Raw genomic sequence first — 21,165 nt, forward strand, 5'->3', positions numbered from 1 at the left:
ATGTGCCTGCCCATATATATATAATATTAAACTCATCTAAACGTGCCACTGTCCTATCTTTGTTTTTACATATAAACAAAGGTGTTATTTAGAATTAAAACAACAAAGAAAGAAAGTCAATGTCTATTTGTTCTAATTTAGACTTTGTTGGATGGTCACAAAAAAACCCATGGTAGAGTTCTGCACATCCATATCCAAATCTCTTTACCCACATTATAAAAACATCCATGAGTCCTTCCTATGATGACAGGCACATGTTCCTCTGTTCTTTCTGCAGGATGGATTATTACTTACCATTGGGATCCTCCCAATCCTTGTATCGCTTCTTGTACTGGGCTAACCTGTCCTCTGTTTGAGCTCCCATTGGTTTGGCCAGGTTTCTGAATGTTTTGGGATTTGTAAGATCCAGTTCCTTTAAAAATAAATCAGACAACGATTTTATAAAACCAAAACACATCCTTTGAAAACTGCTGATTTCCACAGTTAACACCACCTACCTCTTAAGGCTGTTATCCCTGCTTTCTACAGACACAGCAAGTGCAATGTTGGATATGCTTAAAACAGTCCTTCAGTGTGATCCAAGACAGCCAGCGTGTTTTATCTGCAATCCCATCTGGGCTCTGCACAACTTCTGCCCTGCTCCTCTGATCCTGTCCCCAGTTCCCCCTAATTTTTCCACAAATACTCAACAAGTCCCCAAACAATATTTTAAGTAATGGTCTGGTTGGTGGCAATGGCTGTCCACAAAAGCATCAATAGGATGTTTCATCTTTTTCAAAAGCACATTCTTTCACCGTGGGGCCAGATTTCATAGTAGCCCTTATCACAGTCTTCTGAACAAGGATACCTTCTCTGTGGGTTTAGCATACTTCAGGATACACAGTTCAAAGCGAATGCAGACATTTACAGGAACTGCTGCAAGGTAGAGGGGCAAATGTCTCTATCTGGATCCCACCCCTCACCTGTGCACAGGCCAACAACATCTGTAAAACCAGCCCAGCCAAGATTCTCTAATACCCCTCTGTTGAGAAGTGGGAGAAACACAATAGAAATGTTCAACTTATACAAGATCACTATCAAGGCTGACAAGATGTTGTATTTACCTCTGAGTCATAGTCTGCAAGGATCCAGGGGAAGACAGGGTACTGCATGAGGTCGTTGTAGGATCTGCCAGCCAGGGTGTTCAAGTGCATCAGGTACTGGAAGTTACTGATTTCTCCTCTCTTAAGACAGACAGATACCAGCACAGTAAAGTTTTCACTTTACAACAATCAAATGTCAACCGGCCAGACTGTCAATGTGCAGCCCTCCCCAAACATAAAAACTTACTTCAATATTGCAATGCTCACTCTACTTTTACTACAGCCCTCCCCCTGCAATTCAACAATAGAACCATTTCCTATTTGATGATGATACCACAAAATATTAAAAATTAAATGCTGATATACACTTTCTACAATGGTATGTTCCACCTGTTAGAATAAGAGGATGAAACTTATGTGCATTGATTATTTATGTATCATTACAAAATGTGGAATTTAATACAAATAATACCCCAGCATTTTCATACTTACCTCCCATCTTTGAGTAACAGATTTTTCTCCCACTAAAGTGCTAAGCAAGCCAGACCTAGCGGGAAGAAGAAAGTGAATTTCTTGAGTTTGCAGTAAGAACTGGGTTACATTTTCACAAGACAACCCAAAATTTCAACATTAAAAGTTATAAATTGCAACCATTAGAAGAACGTATCTTTTCCTTTTGCAGTATCTTTTATTAGAATTCTAAAATACACTGTAAAAATTAAATAGCATGTTAATTATGCAATTCATTGCAAGTGGTGGCTGATGAGGAAAATATTTTTAACAACTTGAATAAATCTGATGGCTTCAGCACTCCAATACCTTTCAGAATGTATCAGTATACTGATAACGTTAATTCTGATATTCTCCAGATAATCATGATATCAATGCAAGCATAATTTATTGGAAATTGATGAGCCACAGAGGTTGTGAGGAACAGAATCACCTACCCTTGCTCCACGCTGGTGTTTGGTCTCTGCCCAGACACTGACTCCGAGCTGTCGGTCAGAGATGGCACCACAGCCAAAAACCTGCAGCAGCAGTTAAAAGAATATGATTAGTGTTTCTGCCTTCTGGATGTCATCTCCTGAAAAGCAGCATGCATTTTGTACAGTTACAGACTTCCTTTTGAGCAGCGCCACAACATCTCAAACAAATTGCAGGAGCCTCTTCTCACTGAAGGCATGTAGTGCCTTCTAGTGGCTCTTTCCTGCAGCAGTAAGGTGCTAGCAGGCACCAAACAAATCCTCCACATAGGTATTTGCAAACATTCATGTTAAATACTCTAATTTATTTTACATTACCTTTGATAAACTTTGTTTCTAACCCCTTTCTGGAAAGCTAGAAGATAGTTCCGTCCATCTCCTGAGAAAACTTCAATTGCAATTGGCTGAAAACAGAGGACAAATCCATGTCAATAATAACTTATTTTCTTGTCACCTCTGAAGGCCAGGCACAGACCAGTTTAGTCATGCTATATGTGGCACTAAATTACAGTGAAGCAGACTTTGCTTAGTGCAACCAAATGTTTTATTTTTGGATGACTGACATTGACTAACATGCCCAATAAACTAAATCTGGGTAAGCTGCAACAAGGATGCCCAATCTAAATGCTTCAATTTCAACATAGTCAATAGCTTCTCTTTCCAAATATTCTTCAGTTATGTATTGATTTTCATTTCTAAAAATGACATCATCAAAACACTCCAAATATGGTGTCCAAGTTACCTGCAAAAGATATCTCCTTTTGTGCACCTCCTTGATATCTTCATATGCGAAAATGCTGCAAGTTCTTTTGAGTTGACTTGGACCTTGCCTTGCTCCCCTAGGTATGATTGGCTCATGCATCCTGTAAAGGAACGTAAACAGGCCTGAGTGAAGTGATTAAAAAGAAGAGAAATTTTCTTCTTGGAAAAGAATTATTCAATAATTTAGTATGAGACTCCAGTTACAGAAACAGTTGATAACATATTTTCACAATATACCATACTACAAATAGCTCAGTACGCCGAGGTCTTCCAGCATCTTACATTATCTTGGAATTGACTCCTCAAAAACCTCATTGAATACTTCTTGTTCAGCTTCTAAGGATCAAGGAAACTCTAGGAATGTACTCACTTTGGAGGCAGCGTCTCAATATCCCGTATCTCCCTGGTGGCTGTCATGGTAAACCCATCGATGACGTAGAAGTGCTCTTTCCCAAAGAGAAGCAGCCCCTCGCTGGTGTCAAGGCCCTGAACCCGAGCACAGCGGTACATGTGCTGGATCTATGAGGAAAGCAGATGCTTAGGGAAAGCAGGTTAAGGAGCACAGGCTCAGACCACTGCTCTGTTAGAACAAGTCTCAGACACTGCAGTATCACTTGCACATACAGCAAAAATCCTGTCAGTCTCTCCTGTAATCAGACCTAATGCTAGTGACTAGTAACTGGGGAGGAAGTTGGATAAAGCCTCATTGGTATGATATAAATGTATCTATTTACCAGTTTATCCACTTGCACTACACTGCCTGAACCTATTTTAGAACCTGCAGCCTACTCAGGTTAGTGATCAGGTCTAATAGATCACAATGCTATTTAACAGTATACTTCAGACAGACAAAGCCTGAAATACCAAATACACAGTATGGTAAATCACCACTGATCTTGGGTATAAAATACTACTTTATCAAGGCTTCACATTCTAATGAAGGCGACAATTAATTAGGAACAGTGGGCTAAATTCAGTGCTTACATTTTCAATGTTTGTTTTCTATCCTGATCATTAAGTTGACAGGACAATAAACCTAGCATGGGATAGCTCATAGCCTTCATTTCAGGGCAGGTGAATTTTTCCCTTGCAGGCAGAAGGTAAACAAAAAAAAAAAAAAAACAAAACCAAAATGTTTCCAGTACAGCATTTTTAGGGTCAGGCACACAAAGTACACATTTTAAGGAAGAAGCTGATGAAATGTACAGACCAAGGAAGATATATAGGACATTTATTAATGTCTGGGACACATAATGAAGAAATTCCAATACATTAAATTCTTAGTGTGTTTGAAACAGTACCTTCTCTCCTTCTTCAAGCAGTCGAAGCAAAGTTGTATTGTCAGTTCTCTCCTCTTCATCAATTGAACTCCCCTCAACAATTTGATCCTGTGACTGGTCCTGGTTCTCATCATCTCCTCCATCAGGAGCAGAGCGAGATCGTTTCAGGGGAGGCTTCACCAGGCCTGGAAAAGAGCAGAGACAGATAAATGTCATAAAGAGACATAAAAAAAATAACTTCACAGACCTCTAATCTTTTAAATTACTGACCCAATGCCAAGAGAGAAAAACAAGAGTCCTGCAGGACTTATACTTGTCTAAATGCCAGTGCATGAGGGGATGACAAAGCAAACCATCTAACCTTTGACTCTTGCAATAGTGTCCTCCCCGTGCTCTGGCTCCTGCTGAGCTGTTTCCCCAACTGTGTTCTCCTCGATGGCGTCCTGGAAGACGGCGGGGTTTCCGGAAGCCAGGCGCATGTAGTACTCCTTGCTGTCATAGCTGATGGCTCTCCGGTAGCGAGCAGGTTTCTTGGGAATAATGGAAGAAATCACTTGGTCAGCCATCTCCTCCCTCAGGCCCTCAGTGAAGGTCTTTCAGGAACAGGGTGTGCAGCACAGTGCATGCCCACTGAGTGTTTTGTGCGTGCTCATATACCAACACAGACAGGAACAGAGACTCTTCAGGAGATCTGATCTGTTGGCTAATTTGCAAGGAGCTATAGAGCCATTTAAGCAAACACGAGGTTGCAGAAAAGCCTGCAGATAAAACTAGAACATGGGGAGTAGGTGTAGCCAGTATGTTATGAACTGTCATAAAAGGCTGGGGTTATTGTGCTTAACACTCATTGCTCAAAAGGCCATTTTATCATCTCTTTACTCCCTACCAACATATGCAGTTTATTTGTTAGCCAGCTGATTTCTCTGTTAGGCAGTAATTTGAATAAAAAATTGCCTCAAGAAGATACAACAATGTGAACGCTGGTATGAACTAAAAGCACCCTGAGATTGGCTTTAAGTCTCAAAAATTCTTCATTAATTTAGTTGCTTCTTTTTTTCGTAAAGTTTCTGATGGCTTATGGGGAGGAGACCAGCTTGAGAATATGCATGTACCTGAAGTAAATATTTGAGCATTGTTTGTACCTTTGTTTGGTGCTTTTGGTCTTTTTTTTTGTGGGGTTTTTTTTTTTGCTTTGTTGAGTGTTTGCTGTTTTGATTCAGGGTTTTTTTTCTGTGTGTAATGTTTCCTTCCTCTTTGTCTGATCCAACCTCCATCACATGGTAATTCTTATGTTCCTCACTTAATTAAGGAAGCAACATTCAGAACAGAAATCTAACTAGCTTTATTGCAAATTGATGCTCAGGATGATAAAGATACTAAGATCAGCAACACAGAAATTTATTATTCAGGTCAAATTGGCTGCTCCCAAAAATCAAAAATTTAAGGCACTGTAATTTTATTTGCTGACTTATGTTTAACCAAGTCTTCACTCCTTATAAGCACAAAACTGCCATTTAAATGATGCTTAAAACATTTGTGGAAACAATTCATGTATAACCTACAAAGAGAAATCCTTTATAGCACTGCTAAGGTGAAGGAATGAAGGAAAACAGTAACAATTAATATTAGATATTCTGTATAATAGAATTACTTGCATTTATATGAATTAGATAATTGTAGAAGGAAATTCAAAATGAGTGAATGCACGTTACACACTGTACTTAGTGATGGGCAAGACTGCAACTCTAATTAACAGAGAAAGGCACAATATTGAAATGCTTGCAGAGAAGCCACTTCCAAGCACGTCTGCTCTTTTCAAGAAAGGATTCATATTTTTCAAGCAAATGTGTGCATTTTATTAATAGCAAAACAGAGAAGAGTCAGCTAAGACAAAATTAATATGGGCTTTAACAAAAGTCAGCCTTTTAAAGCCCATTATGGACAAAAAGGAGAAAAAACACTCCCCCAGATCCTCTCTTAGAAGGAAACACTTTTTCAGTAAGTGCTTCCAAGCCATGTGTTGCCCATTACTAAATGTAAATTCCACTGACCAATAGTTTCAGGTCCCAAAGCCACAACACTCCACACAGTGAGAACAGTGGTAGCACAGCCCAACACAGCCTGTTAGTGTGCAGCAGAGAAGGGAAGGTCTACAGAAAGTTTTATTAGGTGAAGGTTGAGGACAGCACAGTAACATCTTCTAATGTGATTACTGAAAAAACCCTTAGGTCTGGAATTGTTTACTGAAAGAGAGCAAGTTGAAAGCCAAACGTAGAAGCCTTGTTAAGACTGCCTAACATGCAGAAGTTGTATTTATTTTACATTCTTTCAGTCAGTGTACTTGTTTCTTTACCTTTTGAGGAATGGTATCATCAGATGGCTCAGGAAGTCTGTTTGAGAAGTCAGACTGGAAACAGGGCATCAATTACATAAGCATCAATTACATCAGAGAAAGAACACTTTTGAGAAGAATGTATGATGGCATGTTCTCTACTTCATGTGAATTAGACTGTCACTACAGCTACTGTGTGTCAGACCACAAGCAGGCAAAAATATCTAATAGTTTAAAATTGACTGACTTCAAAGTTTTCTCTGCTTTTTTAAAGTATTTTGACACTCAGACATAATTTGAGGGGAAAAAAATCCTGCATGCATACACACATGCTTAAAAAGACATAATAAAGACTGCTTCCTTTCTTAAAAGCAGTGTTCCAAAATTAACAGGAACTAACTGCAAAGCTTTCAAAGGACACAAACTTTTCTGCTCCACAGCCCACCCTCATCTTCACGGATTGATGAAAGTACATTTCAGAAGTGCACCCAAACCAAGGCCTGTAGCCCTTTTTTCCTTTTTTTTTTCCAGATCACCTTTCCACATTATCTAGATTAAGGACAAGAACCCAGACTGAACCTCACACAATAATGGAACTTTCAGTCTCTGGAGGCTTGTGAAGATGCCAGTGCTGTTTGTTGGCAGGATCACTCAGCACACCTCACATGATATTGCAATATATCCAAATTTGCTTGGTTTTGAGCCAAGTGACTCAGTCCCTTCCCTAAATATATCATGAAGAACAACTGGACTTTACCAACCATTTAGGACAGACAGAAGAATATCAGGTCATACCAAAAGAGTAAAACATCTTTATTAAGAAAAACTTATCAAGGGAAAAAAAAAAAAAAAAAAAAAAAGGCAGCATTTTGCAACAGGGTGTAATCACCCATCCCAAGCTCCTGAATACTTACCAGCAAGTTTGTTTCCTGCTCAGCCTCGGGCATGTAGGGATACTGAGTATAAAACATGTCATTGCGCACCATCTTCTTCCTCATTCTGCAGGGCCCCTCAGTCATCTCCAGCATCCACTTGTCCAGGTGGGAGCCAATGGGGGGCCCCCAGAGCCCTCGCTCTCGCAGCAACTCGTACTCGATCTGAGACCACTCCTCAGTCACGTACTTCAGGGCGTTCTGCTGACGCTGAGCACAAGGACAGAAATGCATGCAATTTGGAAAATGATTTCAAGAATGAAACCAGATAGGAGCCTTCCTGTCCTTATTTGCACAGGAGAGAGAAGTTCAATGAAGCAAAGTTTGGTGGTCGGGTTTTTGTAAACAAATTGCTTTGAATGACTTGTTTCTCTCAGAAGTTATTTTTAAAGATTTATAGCACATAGCTCAGCAACCAGTGCTGAATGAAATGCCTTTGGGAAAAATTGGCAGACACCACAGGGTGGAACAATTTCATTCTGGAAGGCACAGACCAGCCACTTTCTATGGATGATACCACAAAATTTTCTTTGTGTTACTATGAAAATAGCATTTAGACACAATGCTTTTCCACATTTCCTCTTGTGTTTCTACAATGCTTTAGAAACACAGTGTATTTCCAATCACTCTCTTTTTGTTCCCTGCTTTGGTTTTTTTTACACTTGTAAGGAATTTAAGCTTCTTAAAAAAAATTCACACTTAACATGTGATATTGCTACAAGAATTTTCATCTACAACCAGATCAAAATGAGTTTCGCCATTTGTTTATGTGATTGTACCTAAAATCCCCATAAAAATAACAATTGTGTGGAAACATCCATGCATTTCACCTGTGAGAGCCCAATATTTCACAAGTCTCATACTGAGAAATGGCTTTGGTATAACTTAACAGGCCAAAGTATCAGTGTCAGGTAATTAGCACTGCAAGCCATCCATACCTCCTGGTATTCTTTATACTGCATATCAACCAGGTCCCGAACCACTGCAATGTGAGTAAACATCCACTGGGAAATTTCCTAAGACAAAAACAAGGTGACAAACAGAATAAACAAGAGTCTGTTACGTAAACAAGAGTTTGTTCTTATAAACATGAGTTTGTTTGAATGAAAAGCCTAGGTATACACCACATTGCTAAACTTGCTCACAAAGAATTGTTCCTTAAAATAAACATTCAGAACATTCCCCAACAGATTGGCACTGAGAAAGAGTACTCTTCCCTTCCTCCTTTCAAGTAATATTTTGTGGATGGTGCCTAGTTTGCTGGAAATCCTCAAGACACCCACCCCTCCTCACTTTGTCCCATGATATCTCTGTTTTCATTTAATGCTTCCTCTTCTGATACAACCAGGAACAGTTCCTGTCAGCTCCGTTTGTTAAATTCTTCCCTTTTCCCTTCATTATACTGAGAGCACTGAGAATTCATTCATTTCTCAATTCCACTGACTAATTTTCAGCTCAGAAAGAGAACTAGCAACATATTTTTCCACAAAATTTTTAAGCCCCTCTTTCCAAATTGAGGGCAGAATGGGGAAAAAACCCAACACCTGTATCACAGCTTCCATTTCAGTGCAGCATTGCAAACTGAACTTAGAAAACCAGAGTCATGAACCAGAAGCAGCTGAGCAGTCTCACCAACAATGAAGGGTTGACTCTCAGCTTAAGGTTACAGATATGCAGATGGACCTACTAAATTAGACACACAGAAGCAAGATGTCCAGTCTGGAGAGTCAAAAAAGGGAAAGAAAACCAAGCATAAGATAACGCTTCACACTGTGCAAGACACCCCCACATTCGGATATTTACACAAATCCTGAACATACATTGCTGGATTTTAGACTGCATGTTATTTCTTGACAGAAAATACCTGTGTGGAGAGGTTGTGTTTACTCAGCCCACTCTCCTTGCGGTTTCTCCTGGAACCAGTCAGTTTAGAGAGGCCAAATCCACTGCTGACTCTTGAAAGTTTGGACTGTGTGGTTGGAACCAAAGCCTCTCCTCTACTGATGCATTTTTTCTCATGAGCTGAAAAACAAAGTGTTGGGAGCACTTTTTAGAAGGTTTTTTTTCCCCCTTCCCCCATTATACTTGTTTTTTTAGATAGAATGACCTTTTCTGTTGCTTCAGAAAAGGTGTAGCTGTACTCAAATGCTTTCGGCAAATATACTGGCCATGAGGGAGATATTGGAAACCTTAACAAACATCAGCCAGGAACACATAGAAAAACAGATACTGCAAAAACAAGTATTCCAGGTTTCCAAATATGTTTTCTGTACATCCAGGTTAACCTCAATTACTTCAGAACTGTGAAATCATCAAATGAGTCACATCTATGGAATTGTAATTTCTGCTGTCTAAACTCTTGCTAATTCAGTCAAGCACCAATTGATCTTTATTACATGGATGCAGAGCTAATTTGCCTGTAACTCGTCCACCAGGATTCCTGGGTCCTTTTTCTCCAGAACTGCTTCCTATGCTGAACATATTTCCTAGCCAAGAATTAGTCATAGCATCACTGCTGCTAGAGAAAGACTGCTCAGCCACCCATTTCCCATCTCATCACCAGACCAAGAGTTTCCAGGCTGCACCCACACATGCTCAAGAGGATCCCCCTCCCTGCCTGGCACATCTAATCCTGGGAATGGTAATACAGGTCATCACAATCCAAGGGTTCATGGGGAGGAGCTCAATGCTTCTACCATTGTAACTCACAATATGCTATTTGCTGACTCAGAAAGGGCCCTGTGCACTGGAGTGTAAGAATATCCTGTTTATGGTCCAGTTTCTGAAGGATTCTGTGTTACACAGTGCCAGTTTATAGAGTATTTACAGCTACAAAAAAGTTGAGCCTATATTAAAACAGCCAGTTAACAGGGTTTATGCTGAGAAAATCCACCCTTCAGGACAGACAAATCCTCAGTCAGGACTTACCCAAATGGTTTTGCCAACACTTTAAACTCGCTTCCTCAATGAAAGGTCTGGCAACAGTTATATCCACTTGGCCACGATCATTGACAGGGAGTGTCACTTTGAAAACTTCTTCCAAAACCTGTTTCTTACTGTGGATCAGCTCTGTCCACACTCTGTTTATGGCTTTTAAAAGAAGCTGGCGACCTGCATAAGTACAAGATCACAAACAGCAAGCTCTCTACAGTGCTCATAGCGCTGACATTTTTACAGTAAGGAAATTAATAATTTCTGTGATTACACTGTAGTTTCTCCCCCCCTTGCATGATGAGTGAAATGCCTTTGGCCAGAGTGCCTGTTTTTGCCATTACGTATGCTATCAGAAAGTCCAACAATTAATTTTGGCAGTTTTTTCTCTGGGAATTGAAACACTGGCTCTGATTAGTTGCGACTCATCTCCCACACCCATCTATTAACAAAATGAGACTGAAAAAACCTTATAGGAGTCTGTGTCTATAAATATATATATAATTCTTATACAATTCTATATACACATTATGCTTCATCATTTTTACATATAACTTGTGCCTAAGTACCTGTGTCAATATTAAATACACACATTTGAGAATCACTGAATACTTTCTTCCATAGCAAGTTCAGAAATTTCCTTTGAGCAAAAGACGATAAGCATACCACAAAATAGTAACTGTATAGTTTATCCCATATATTTCTTATCTTAAAATGAGCCACTTCTATTGCATTTAAAACAGTGCACATAAAACTGCCTTTCTAATTCTGGAGAATGTCCAGAAAACAATGAAGAGCTCTTACTATTTTAACAAAACATTAATTTATCCTCAATGTGTCTATCCTGGTACTTCCAAGAGTCTTTTCATCTATTTTAATGTAATTTTATACACACACCCAGTTACTCCAGAGAGTAACTGGGTAACACACACATACCACAAGACCCTGCCCTGGGTCACCGGGGTAAAAGATTAGTGATGACAATACAAAACTGGCATTATGAGACATCTGTGGCTTTGTCATTCTCAGATTACCTTCACTGACATCTTGACTGTAGACTCCATCTGGTTCTATATCAGAGGGGATCATAATGTGCCACGTTGTCATCCTGGCTTCTGCTTCCAATCCAAACCCATCAACATTGCTACAAACACACAATGGATTAACAATCATCAGAATAAAAAGACATAAAAACACAAGCCAAAATACAGCATTTGATTTTGTTTAATACACACTACTACAGCAAAATATCTTCACTTCTGTCCATTTGAGTTCTGACAATTTGTGGTCACAAGCTGAACTGAAGGTTCATGAAGAGATGATGTGCCACAGATATTGGTGTCACTAGCAGAAGATGGTGATATTTGAAGAAACACAAAACAGACGAGGTCAGAAACGCAGAACACTGGGGTTTGATGACTGTTACTAAGTATCCTTGGATGAAACACAAGTTGTGGCTCTTCTTGGAAAGAACAAATGAAAATGCCAGGCTGGCATTTGCAGCAATGCAGGAAAGGAGGTGTCTACAGCATTTGTCATGGATGCCTGATTTAATGCATGACTGGCCTCACTCAATGCTATACAGAACAAATACCAAGATATTGAACTTGTATGGAATGATTCAACAGACAGTAAATCCAGTGACAGGACTCTCTGACTATTAATTACCTAGCACCAGTGCTTCCTTCTATCTTTAAAACATTTCAATTTATAAAAGGTCAACAACAAAATAGCTGGATAAACACATTTGTCAGTATTTAAAATACCTCTACAAAAGGAGATAAAAATGTTCTCTACTTCCAGGATCTTCAAACCTAGTTTTGTCTCAAAATGAATTTCTTAAGCTTGCTTGCAACTCACTGGCTGGAAAATTATAAACAGCCCTCCAAAATTTGCTGACTTATTTGCAAGATGAGTAAAAAGGGGTCATTTCAGTACTTCCCTGCCCTGGCTGTGGACTGCTCTTCTGCCTGACATATTTACCTTCCCACATGAAGATTAATCAAGCAGTGAGCTAGGCAGCTGATGAATTCCTGATCATGATTTCCAGGTCCCAAAATTAAGTTCCTGTTTACAGTAAGGACCCTTAGGGAATCAAGGAGAGCGACTTGCTGAGGAACAGTTTTGTGTGCTCTTGAGAACTGATACAGGATGGTTCTGTTCAGGCAGTGATAAATGGCATCCAGCGAGAGTCCCTGAGATCTTCTTTTTGACTAATGGGAAGTAAAAAAAACATGATCAGAAGTAGCAGCAACTCATTTTACTGGCACACAACTTCCCTTGAACTGACCCAAGCTCATTTTCCAGAATTAGCATTTTACTGTAAGTGTTAATTCCATTAATTTCAAGGACTAAAATGACATTAATGATTAAACACTTAGAATTTTAACATCTATAAAGATGCTGCTGATTTCTAACAGTAAGTCTTCTAACAATTTCCAATAAAAGTGTGTGAGGAAGGTCCCCAAAAATGTCAAGGTAAATTTAAGGAGCTTCTCAAAATTCATGTGAGGCATATTTCATTGTTTATTTTGGGGAGATTTCTAAAAAATAATGTGATCTGAGAGCAGTTCTTACTCAATTGCTCTTCACAGAAAGATGTGCTAAGAAAGCTCTGTAAAGAGAGAGTGAGCCTGAGAAAGAAAAGCATCTTCTGTGTTCTTCCCAAACATGTATCACTCTCAGATTGTTTAGTGGCATCACTCCGTGCATTTCCACATAATCTACAAAAATGGTTTTTCAGGCAGGGTAATACAACAAACAGCCCTGTTACCTGTGCAATGAGCTGGATTATGAAGTCCACAAGAAGCTTGGATTCTTTGTTGAACATGCCCTGCCAAAGCTTATCTACCACACGCTGTGTAAAATAAAACACATTGTTCACCAGCACTTGGTAGCTTCCTCCACTTGTTATAGGCAGAGATGCATCTTCACCTAGGTATAAAAAATCCCAAAGTTTTCTACATTTATCAAATAACTCCATCTGCATAAATACATTCACATTAGTTTATGCTTTCTAGACTTCCATAAAAGAGAAAGAGATTCAATGAAAGCTAAAACCTCATGGCTTCCCTACAATAGGACTTTCCCTTTGATGTAAGCAACTGCAGCTCTGAACTTTTATTTTATCTTTAAAAAAATCATTCTGGAGATTTAAAACATGATTCTGGATTTGTTTTATTAATGCACTGCACCCACAGGGAGACTGTGGGTCTTATTATTAAATTAAATTTATTAAATTACTGCTGTGGCAAGAAATGGTGAGCCTTACAAGGAAGTCTGAACAGAAATGCATACAGTTCCTTATGACACCTGGGATGGAGGCAGAGCAGGCCAAGAGCTCCTGGGAAGTCCAGCAAGTCACCATGAAATGTGACTGGACTCCTTAAGCCATATAGTTGTTGTGAATAACTTATTTTACAGCTTTGGCACAATCAAGGTAGGGAGGGAACATGCAAGCACATCAACACCATTTACACATTAAAGGAAAGGAAAGGGCAGGGGGAAAAAAATTAAGATGATCAAGTTGCAACAAAACAGACCACCAAAAAACAAAAAGGTCACAGAATCAAAACCTGGTGTCCTGATCAATAGATTGACTATTAAACTTTGCTATATTACCCAATAAAACATCAGCTGCAAGTAGGTGGTCCATCACTCCATCCAAAACATATGTCTGAAACTCCTTCTGCTGGGTTCGTGTTGATCTTTCAGGAGAAGCCTAAAAAATGATATTAAAATAATATTAGAGATAATTAATATCTCTGAACAAAAAAGAGGGAGAGGGATGGTGTTCTGCATTATTTCCTTTTCCCTCAGCTCCCATGAACTACATTTTTTTTTCTCTTAACATTCTGTCTCAAGTAAAAAGTTTTGGCTTTATCAAAAATCTAAGCATGCACATCGAGTATACACTGGCTGCATGCAGACTTGCAAAGCAGGCATTATTCCTTTTTAAATCCAGGAAATTTATCTTCTGCCATAACAGGTAACACATACTGAAAAGGTACATGAAACTCTCCACTATAAACATATGTTCAACCTGTGATTTTTTTCAGTTGACACAAGTCACCTCCTTCAGTAAACAATGAGCAAATGATCAAACGTTAAAGTTGCAGAAAGAGAAATAACAGTAAGTCTGGCAGCGTGTACCTACCTAATCCTATTTATGCTAATGGGTAAGTAACACTGACAAGTGATAACAAGTTAAAAGAGCTGTGAAGAACTGCAGCCACTTGAACATGATCTCAAATATGCGCCTGGGTCTGTGCATAACTGACATCTTCTGACATTTCATTTGTTTTTGCTTTGTGACAGCAAAGAGGGGCCCAACTGCCTCAGGAAACTTGTTAGGAAATATACAAGCATGCAAGTATGGCCCAAAATTCCTGCAGCTTTCAAAAAACTCCAGGGAGACTCAGCAACACATAAGGTGAGGTAACTAAGAGGTAGATCAAGGTGAATGAGAAGTGATGTGAACATTTCAAAATGTACTGTCTGAAGGTGTAGGCAGTTAAACAGTAACTGAACTCCTCACCTCCTTGCCTCACCTCATTAGCAGGACAATGCTTTCTTCAAGTGTCATGAACTTCAGAAGTTGATTTACAGCAAGACAACACAGTTATTTTGTGAGGTTTTATAGTATATGATCCCATTTGTCTTTTTATCTAACTGATACTATCTATGGCACAATTTCTTTTTATCTAATACAAACAGAACGGAAACCCTAATTTCTGCAGAGGTTTTAAATTTTCAACAAAGTCAATAGAGATGTCATGGTTGGAAAGGTGCTTAACCACTGAATCATACTCCACAAAATAAAACTTGAAGAAAGCTTCTTATGCTGGTTTTCCAAGCCATTAAAGAAAGGTGAACAAGCTACTCTTTATGAAACATTAGTGCTTCTTCTTTTTTTCCACTCTTATTTCATGACAATTCCACTGAATCTCTGGTCATCACTAGCCTAACTTTGTAAGGCAATAGAAGAAAAAACATTTTAGGAAAATAAGGTGTCACAACTAAGCTCAAACAACAAAACCAAACTAAAACCCAAACCACAATGAAATTGTACCTCTAGCAGAAGGTCTACCAGTGGAGTCTGTTTGCTGGCTGGTGTGAGACATAGGTTATCAATGATCATCACACGCATGAAGTCAAACACAAACTTCTTGGCAGGGTGGTTGGTCAGGTAGGTCTTGGTGCCCACATTGCAGTATTCTGATTGGCTCCTGTTCATGCCAGAATCAGCTGCAAAGGCTTTAAACTCTTCAGCTGGGGACCCAACTTCGTCATCGAGATCAGTGACCTGTAAAAATCAGCATGTTAAAACTGCAGAGATCAGCAAATTAATGGCAGTTTCTTCACTTCTCTATTCTTTGCTTGTCTTTCTAAAGGTATTTCACTGCACATTTTGCTTCTTAAGAAGCCTTTTTAGAAAATTATGATGTTCAGAATCAGTTCTCCAATATGGAAACATCCAGTTTTGGATTCTCAAGGCAAATGATGATCTGGAATGTGTTACATTTCATGCTCCCTCACCAACAGAATTGGATGAATTCTAGATACTTCGCAAAAATAAATGTTCTCATTGAAAAAAAAGAAAAAGAAAAAGAAAAGTTTTGAAAAAGTTATTAACTAAAGCCGTTAAAATAAAATCAAGACAGAAGCCAACTAAAAAAGGCCATCAAGCTTACATAACATAAAATAAAAAAGGAACTGAGCCTTTTTTTTTTTCTTTTAATACAATACCTTCATCAGAGTGCAGTTATGGGTAAGCCGGTTTCCCAAAAATCTCTAAAAGAAGAAGAAAAAAAAAAGGGTCTCCACAGCTTTCCCATTTCTGATGAACAGAAACCTTGAAAGGCTAGCTCTTAAAGAGGACTGTAACAAAAGCACAAACAGTAATGAAAGCTGTCAAATCCAGAAGACTGACTCTTTCTATGCAACTCCCTTCCATAAATGAAAGAGGAGACAATATGATTTCCCTCAACAGGCTTCTTGCATCGCCAGCTTACATGTCAAGTAATCAAATGTTTTGAACATTTGGTCTGCTTTAGCAGGAGAGTGTTTTCAACAAATTAAGAGAAGCCCAAATACGTATTCCTTCTATTTTTAAGAGCAATCTCAGAAAAGCTGAAAGACCTTTAAAAAAGTTAAGAATCTTCTCTCAAGGCTGAATTTAAATTATAATGTTTTGTTGCAGAAATCTGGCTGCGATTCAGCTATTTCACCAGGCACTGATGAGTGCTACACATTTGGGCAAACAGAAACACAGGAGGAGTAAATCTATTTGGAGTGAAGAGCACCCTCAAACAGCAAAGAGCTCAAGTTGACAGGCAGCTACACAGAATTTCAAGGGATCTAGTAGTTAAAGCCTGCTTAGAGACACAAGGCTCCTCTAAAAACTCTGTACAGGTAAATGCCAAATCAGCATTATCAGTTTGTAAGTGGAACTTTTTTTGAGAGAGAGCAAGTTCCTAGTATGAAATGCAAGTTTAACAAAAAAGCAAAAAAGGCCATGTCTTTATGAGAGACTCACCAGCAGGCACTGTTAAAAATTGGTCTCTCACTTTTATTGACAACAAAATAATAGCACACCACAAGTTATTACTTCCTGAAGGTTTTTATCATACTCTCCAAAGTTCTAGCATTTGGCAACTGCTAGACTAATTATCCTTCCATGTTCTTAATAAAATTACTTTTAGATGCTGGCTAACAATATCTGGTTTTTTTCCTTTCCATTCATATTCTAGAAATAGTATCATTTGAAAATGACACTAGGCTCAAAGAAAACTTCAGCCAGCAATGCAAACAAAGTTGAATTCACATCCTCTCTTGGCTTGAGCTCAGTAGTTTCAGGAAATACAAGAACACTGCTTTGTGGTTAAGCCACAAAACCAGAAATAGAAATGGGAAATATGAGGAAAAAGAGGTTTTAGGTTTCATCACATCCTCCAGAGCAGAGGGCTGACGGTCTCTTTTGCTTGTGTAAATTTGAGCTAGCATTTTTCATTTGATTGAAAATAATGTCCTCTAGAAAACAAGCAAACAGTTTATTGCCCCTAAAATGCTGCTTCTGATGTCCCTGCACAACTGCCCTGCAATTTAACACACTCTTCTCTCAGATCCACAACCCAAGTACAAAAGATCCAGCTCAGCCCTGATGATGACCTCTTGTGCAAGTGAGTAGAGCTTTATCTTGGTGCGACTGGTAATTGATAAATCCTCAAAAGCAACACTCATGTGAGAAATAAAAAAGGCAAGCAGCTGGATTTCCTACCATCTCCGAGTATGGTCGGATGTTGAAAGGAAACACTGTTGCTGCCAGCGCACACAGGAACTCTGGACTCATCCACAGGGAAATGAGGTCAGGTACATTGTGATACAGATACCGAAAGAACTGCATCAGGGTGACTGGATACTCCCGAAGCCAAGAGCCTTCTTCCTCTGACTGCCAGGGCTGGGTTGGGAAACAAACACCAGATTAGCACAGACTGCAGCACTTGAATACTCGCTCCAGAAAGGAAGAGCACGCTTTCAAGCACTTCTCAAACAAGAGATCAACAGCATTTTACAGCACATCATTGACCATAAGCTAAAACGTGTGCCCTGTCATGTAATGACTCAGAAATATTGGCAAACATGACCAGACTGAAGCCAACTCCAAATGTGACGGCAGAGTTGAACATGCCTGGTGTCAGCACACAAGACACAGCACATGTCTCTGAGCATGGCTGAAGTGTATCCAAACAGGTGAGGACCAAACACAAAGGTTGGTCACCAGCAGAGAGACAGAACATGTGACAACAGGAATGGGTTCTGCAGCAGGTAGACTTGTCCAGAGGATGCTTCTGGACATGTTACCTCGGGAGAAATATGCAAGCAATAGAGCATATCACATACACATGGTGATCCAACAGGTGACAACCAAACAGGTGCTGCTTTTCAAGCACTACAGGAGGCAATTCTCAGCAGATAACACATTCTGGCTTCAAGGAAATAAATAATTTTCCCACTGAGAAACCAACTTTCCCTACTCTTGACATTAGATTCAAAGATGAGAGGATGACACATTTCTCTGGCAGTAAATTAATCTCTTCTGGCATGGGGCTATTCATAGTCAGGGACTTCTCTGTATGGGGAAGGTTCATGAATGAAATCTGCAACTCACAAAGCTCTGAGCAGATGGGATACAGAGTCTCAAACATTCTCCCATGATGTTAATTGGGAAAGAAAGGGAATAATCTCTGACAAGGACATTGTATTCTTCTGCTTTCTTGTTTCATTTTAACTGCAGCTAAACAGAAAGCTCAGCCTTTTTGTGGAAAAACAGTGATAATTTTGTGGCCACTAATATTTCTACAGATACAGGGAAAAAAAGTAACATAGAAAAACTCAAGAAAATTACACTTTCCACCCAAGTATTACAAGACTAACTCACAGGCAATTTTGTCATGATACTAACAAAAACTTGACCTTTCTAATTTGGTTTTTAACCATGTGGAAAACTTGAACAACACAGTATACTGAAATACAAGCAAAATTTCCAATGCTTACAGAATTCAGCATGCTCCTCAGCATTCCCAGTAACAAGAAGGCAGCTTCTGTGCAAACACTGTGTATTGAGGAGGTAACAGTGCCACAGGAGGCAGGAACTCCAAATATGAATGTCCAAATGGAGTCTAAATCAAACTGCAAGAGGTGAAAGAGAAGACATGAAATGATCCTTTTCTCCTGGACAATTGTATACTGCTTTTTATTACAGATACAATATACTCATTTTGCAGTAGATAAAAAATTAGTTTACATCCTCCAAACTTTATCATCAAACGCAATATGAAGGTCACATGTCACTGAAGAAAATTTCTTTTAACCATGAGCTAATGAAACTGCAACTCTCCTCTTCTCACTTTTTCTCACTTCTCATAAAGTATGCATATGTTTTCAAACAAAAGAATTGTCAGCACACGTGCCACACAATCAACTTAGTTGTCCAACATGCAGCAGTAAAACCCACATGGTATTCCGTAGAAAAAAAATGAACAACACAAACAAATCAAGTTGTATTTTCCAGCAAGTCTAAATAATTAAATCAATTAAAAATAAAAAGGAACCAAGCGTCCACCTCTAGCATTAAGAGTGCTACCAAGTAGTTGAATTTAGTTTCAGTTTAACAGTGTCATACTTCAGTGCTCTAGGCAGAGAAGTGAGTTTCATGCCTCTACCTCATGATAGCAGAGTGCTGAATGTGTGCCAAGTATTCCTCTTGAGAAAGAAGGCAGGCATCCTCTGGTTTGAAGTTTTACTTTTCGGTTCTCACTGATAATGATGTCAGCACTGCACCCATTCTAAATAGGCACCCTGTCTATCTAGAATGGAGTGTGCGGCTTTTCTTCCCTGGGGTTTCCTAGGCCTGTTGTAGGTCATATAGTATCTATTCACTTACTTCAAAAAAGCCCAAAATAACCTGTTCAGAATAAGAACAATCGACATTTTTCAGCAACAACTGAGTTGTCTCCCTACAAAACCACAGAGACTTTCTGAAATAAAAGCAACCTTGTTTTGCTTGTAACCTGTGAAGTCTCTTTAAGATAGCAACTGCCCACTTCTTAAACAAAAAAAAACCAAAAAACCCACCTCACAACCAAAGCAAGTAAAAGGTTATGTTCCCTTCAGTGCCCACAGCATGCCAGCTTGAACTAAGGATCTACTTCTCATTTGACCCCAAAATGGACCAGAGTGACACCAGTGATGGCTAAGCCATAGCAGGCTGGCTTCTACATACTCCCAACCCAAAGGGCTTAGCACTAAACACCACATCATGGCGGTGAGTCAGCTGCAGAGAGGGAAAGGGCCTGGTTAATTCATTATTTTCTTTCACGACAGACAGAATTGCATTCACATCTTACTGGATAATCCCTACCTTGGCACCCTGATTACACTGGCTGCTGATGACAGGCGCACTGACCTGCAGGTTTTCAGGCAGCTCAGTGACTGGCTGCTGCAGGAAAAGGGCCATGAGGAGGAAATAGAGTGCAGGCACGTTGGTGTGCTTTGGGAGAAGGGACTGCAGCACGGGGAAGCCTGGGAAGTGGCAAGCATCCCGGTTAATCTCCCGCACTGTCGATCTGCCACCAGCACTCCGGCCAACATTGAACCCTGGGGGAGAAAAGAAGGCACAAAGCAACAAGGTTAAGGGGGAACTACCGGTGAGGACTCTTCTTGCTCAACCTGGTGAGATTAAAAGGGAACCTACTCAGAAACTAATGATGTACAGAACAAATGTGCACATAAGTCTATCACACAAGACACCATTCTGCTTCAGATGTCTCATTTTTTTTTAAACAATTAAAAAATAAAGGAAATTACTGCTTTCCAGTACCACATAGATGACTGTTCCATACAGACTGCTTAATATAATTGCTTACACAATATCCATTTTCTGGCTGTGACCATAACTTCTGACTTTTAAAACACCAAGGTTTCTGAAAATAGGTATTTTGCTGGCTGAGAGCGAAATATCACCTTAATCTCAGCTACAGATTTACATAATGAAGCAGCAACCCATGGTCCATTTAAGTCAACGGGCAGCTAATTTGTGTCCAGAGAAGTCTCACGGGCATTTTGTTTCAGATATTTTGTTAATGATTAATCAGCTGGTAATAAGTCTTAAACAGCCTTATTTTATTTAAGTGCTGCCAGAACCACTTTTTGTGACCATGCTTCTACCTATGTATTTAAACTTCCTACTTAAAGGAAAAAAAAATACACTGGGTGGCAAAAGCACTTATTTTCAAGCAAGGAAAGAAGCAGGAAGACAGGTCAGTCTCCACATCAGCACTATGAGACATTGGTTTGACACTG

General features: G+C 39.4%; 1 protein-coding gene across 8 annotated transcripts in view; it reads right to left on the bottom strand.

The window, feature by feature from the left end:
* Positions 1-21,165, bottom strand: part of WDFY3 (WD repeat and FYVE domain containing 3) — a 151,576-nt gene that overhangs the window by 15,684 nt on the left and 114,727 nt on the right. For 3 of the 8 annotated variants that reach the window (XM_058025323.1, XM_058025319.1, XM_058025325.1), the window contains 23 exons: positions 20,225-20,460; positions 18,859-18,993; positions 17,582-17,761; positions 16,051-16,095; positions 15,374-15,607; positions 13,924-14,023; positions 13,076-13,236; positions 12,286-12,515; positions 11,337-11,446; positions 10,300-10,482; positions 9,236-9,393; positions 8,310-8,387; positions 7,354-7,581; positions 6,461-6,514; positions 4,469-4,637; positions 4,129-4,292; positions 3,198-3,346; positions 2,808-2,928; positions 2,384-2,469; positions 2,030-2,110; positions 1,575-1,629; positions 1,104-1,223; positions 295-412 (listed from right to left, as the gene is read on the bottom strand). In XM_058025323.1, coding sequence (XP_057881306.1) covers positions 295-412; positions 1,104-1,223; positions 1,575-1,629; positions 2,030-2,110; positions 2,384-2,469; positions 2,808-2,928; positions 3,198-3,346; positions 4,129-4,292; positions 4,469-4,637; positions 6,461-6,514; positions 7,354-7,581; positions 8,310-8,387; positions 9,236-9,393; positions 10,300-10,482; positions 11,337-11,446; positions 12,286-12,515; positions 13,076-13,236; positions 13,924-14,023; positions 15,374-15,607; positions 16,051-16,095; positions 17,582-17,761; positions 18,859-18,993; positions 20,225-20,460 — 3,195 coding nt within the window. The remainder of the gene's footprint in view (positions 1-294; positions 413-1,103; positions 1,224-1,574; positions 1,630-2,029; positions 2,111-2,383; positions 2,470-2,807; positions 2,929-3,197; positions 3,347-4,128; positions 4,293-4,468; positions 4,638-6,460; positions 6,515-7,353; positions 7,582-8,309; positions 8,388-9,235; positions 9,394-10,299; positions 10,483-11,336; positions 11,447-12,285; positions 12,516-13,075; positions 13,237-13,923; positions 14,024-15,373; positions 15,608-16,050; positions 16,096-17,581; positions 17,762-18,858; positions 18,994-20,224; positions 20,461-21,165) is intronic. The other 5 variants (XM_058025320.1, XM_058025326.1, XM_058025321.1 and 2 more) reach the window with 4 other exon arrangements.

This window comes from Melospiza georgiana, chromosome 5 (assembly GCF_028018845.1).
Source record: "Melospiza georgiana isolate bMelGeo1 chromosome 5, bMelGeo1.pri, whole genome shotgun sequence".
NCBI classification, from domain to species: Eukaryota; Metazoa; Chordata; class Aves; order Passeriformes; family Passerellidae; genus Melospiza; species Melospiza georgiana.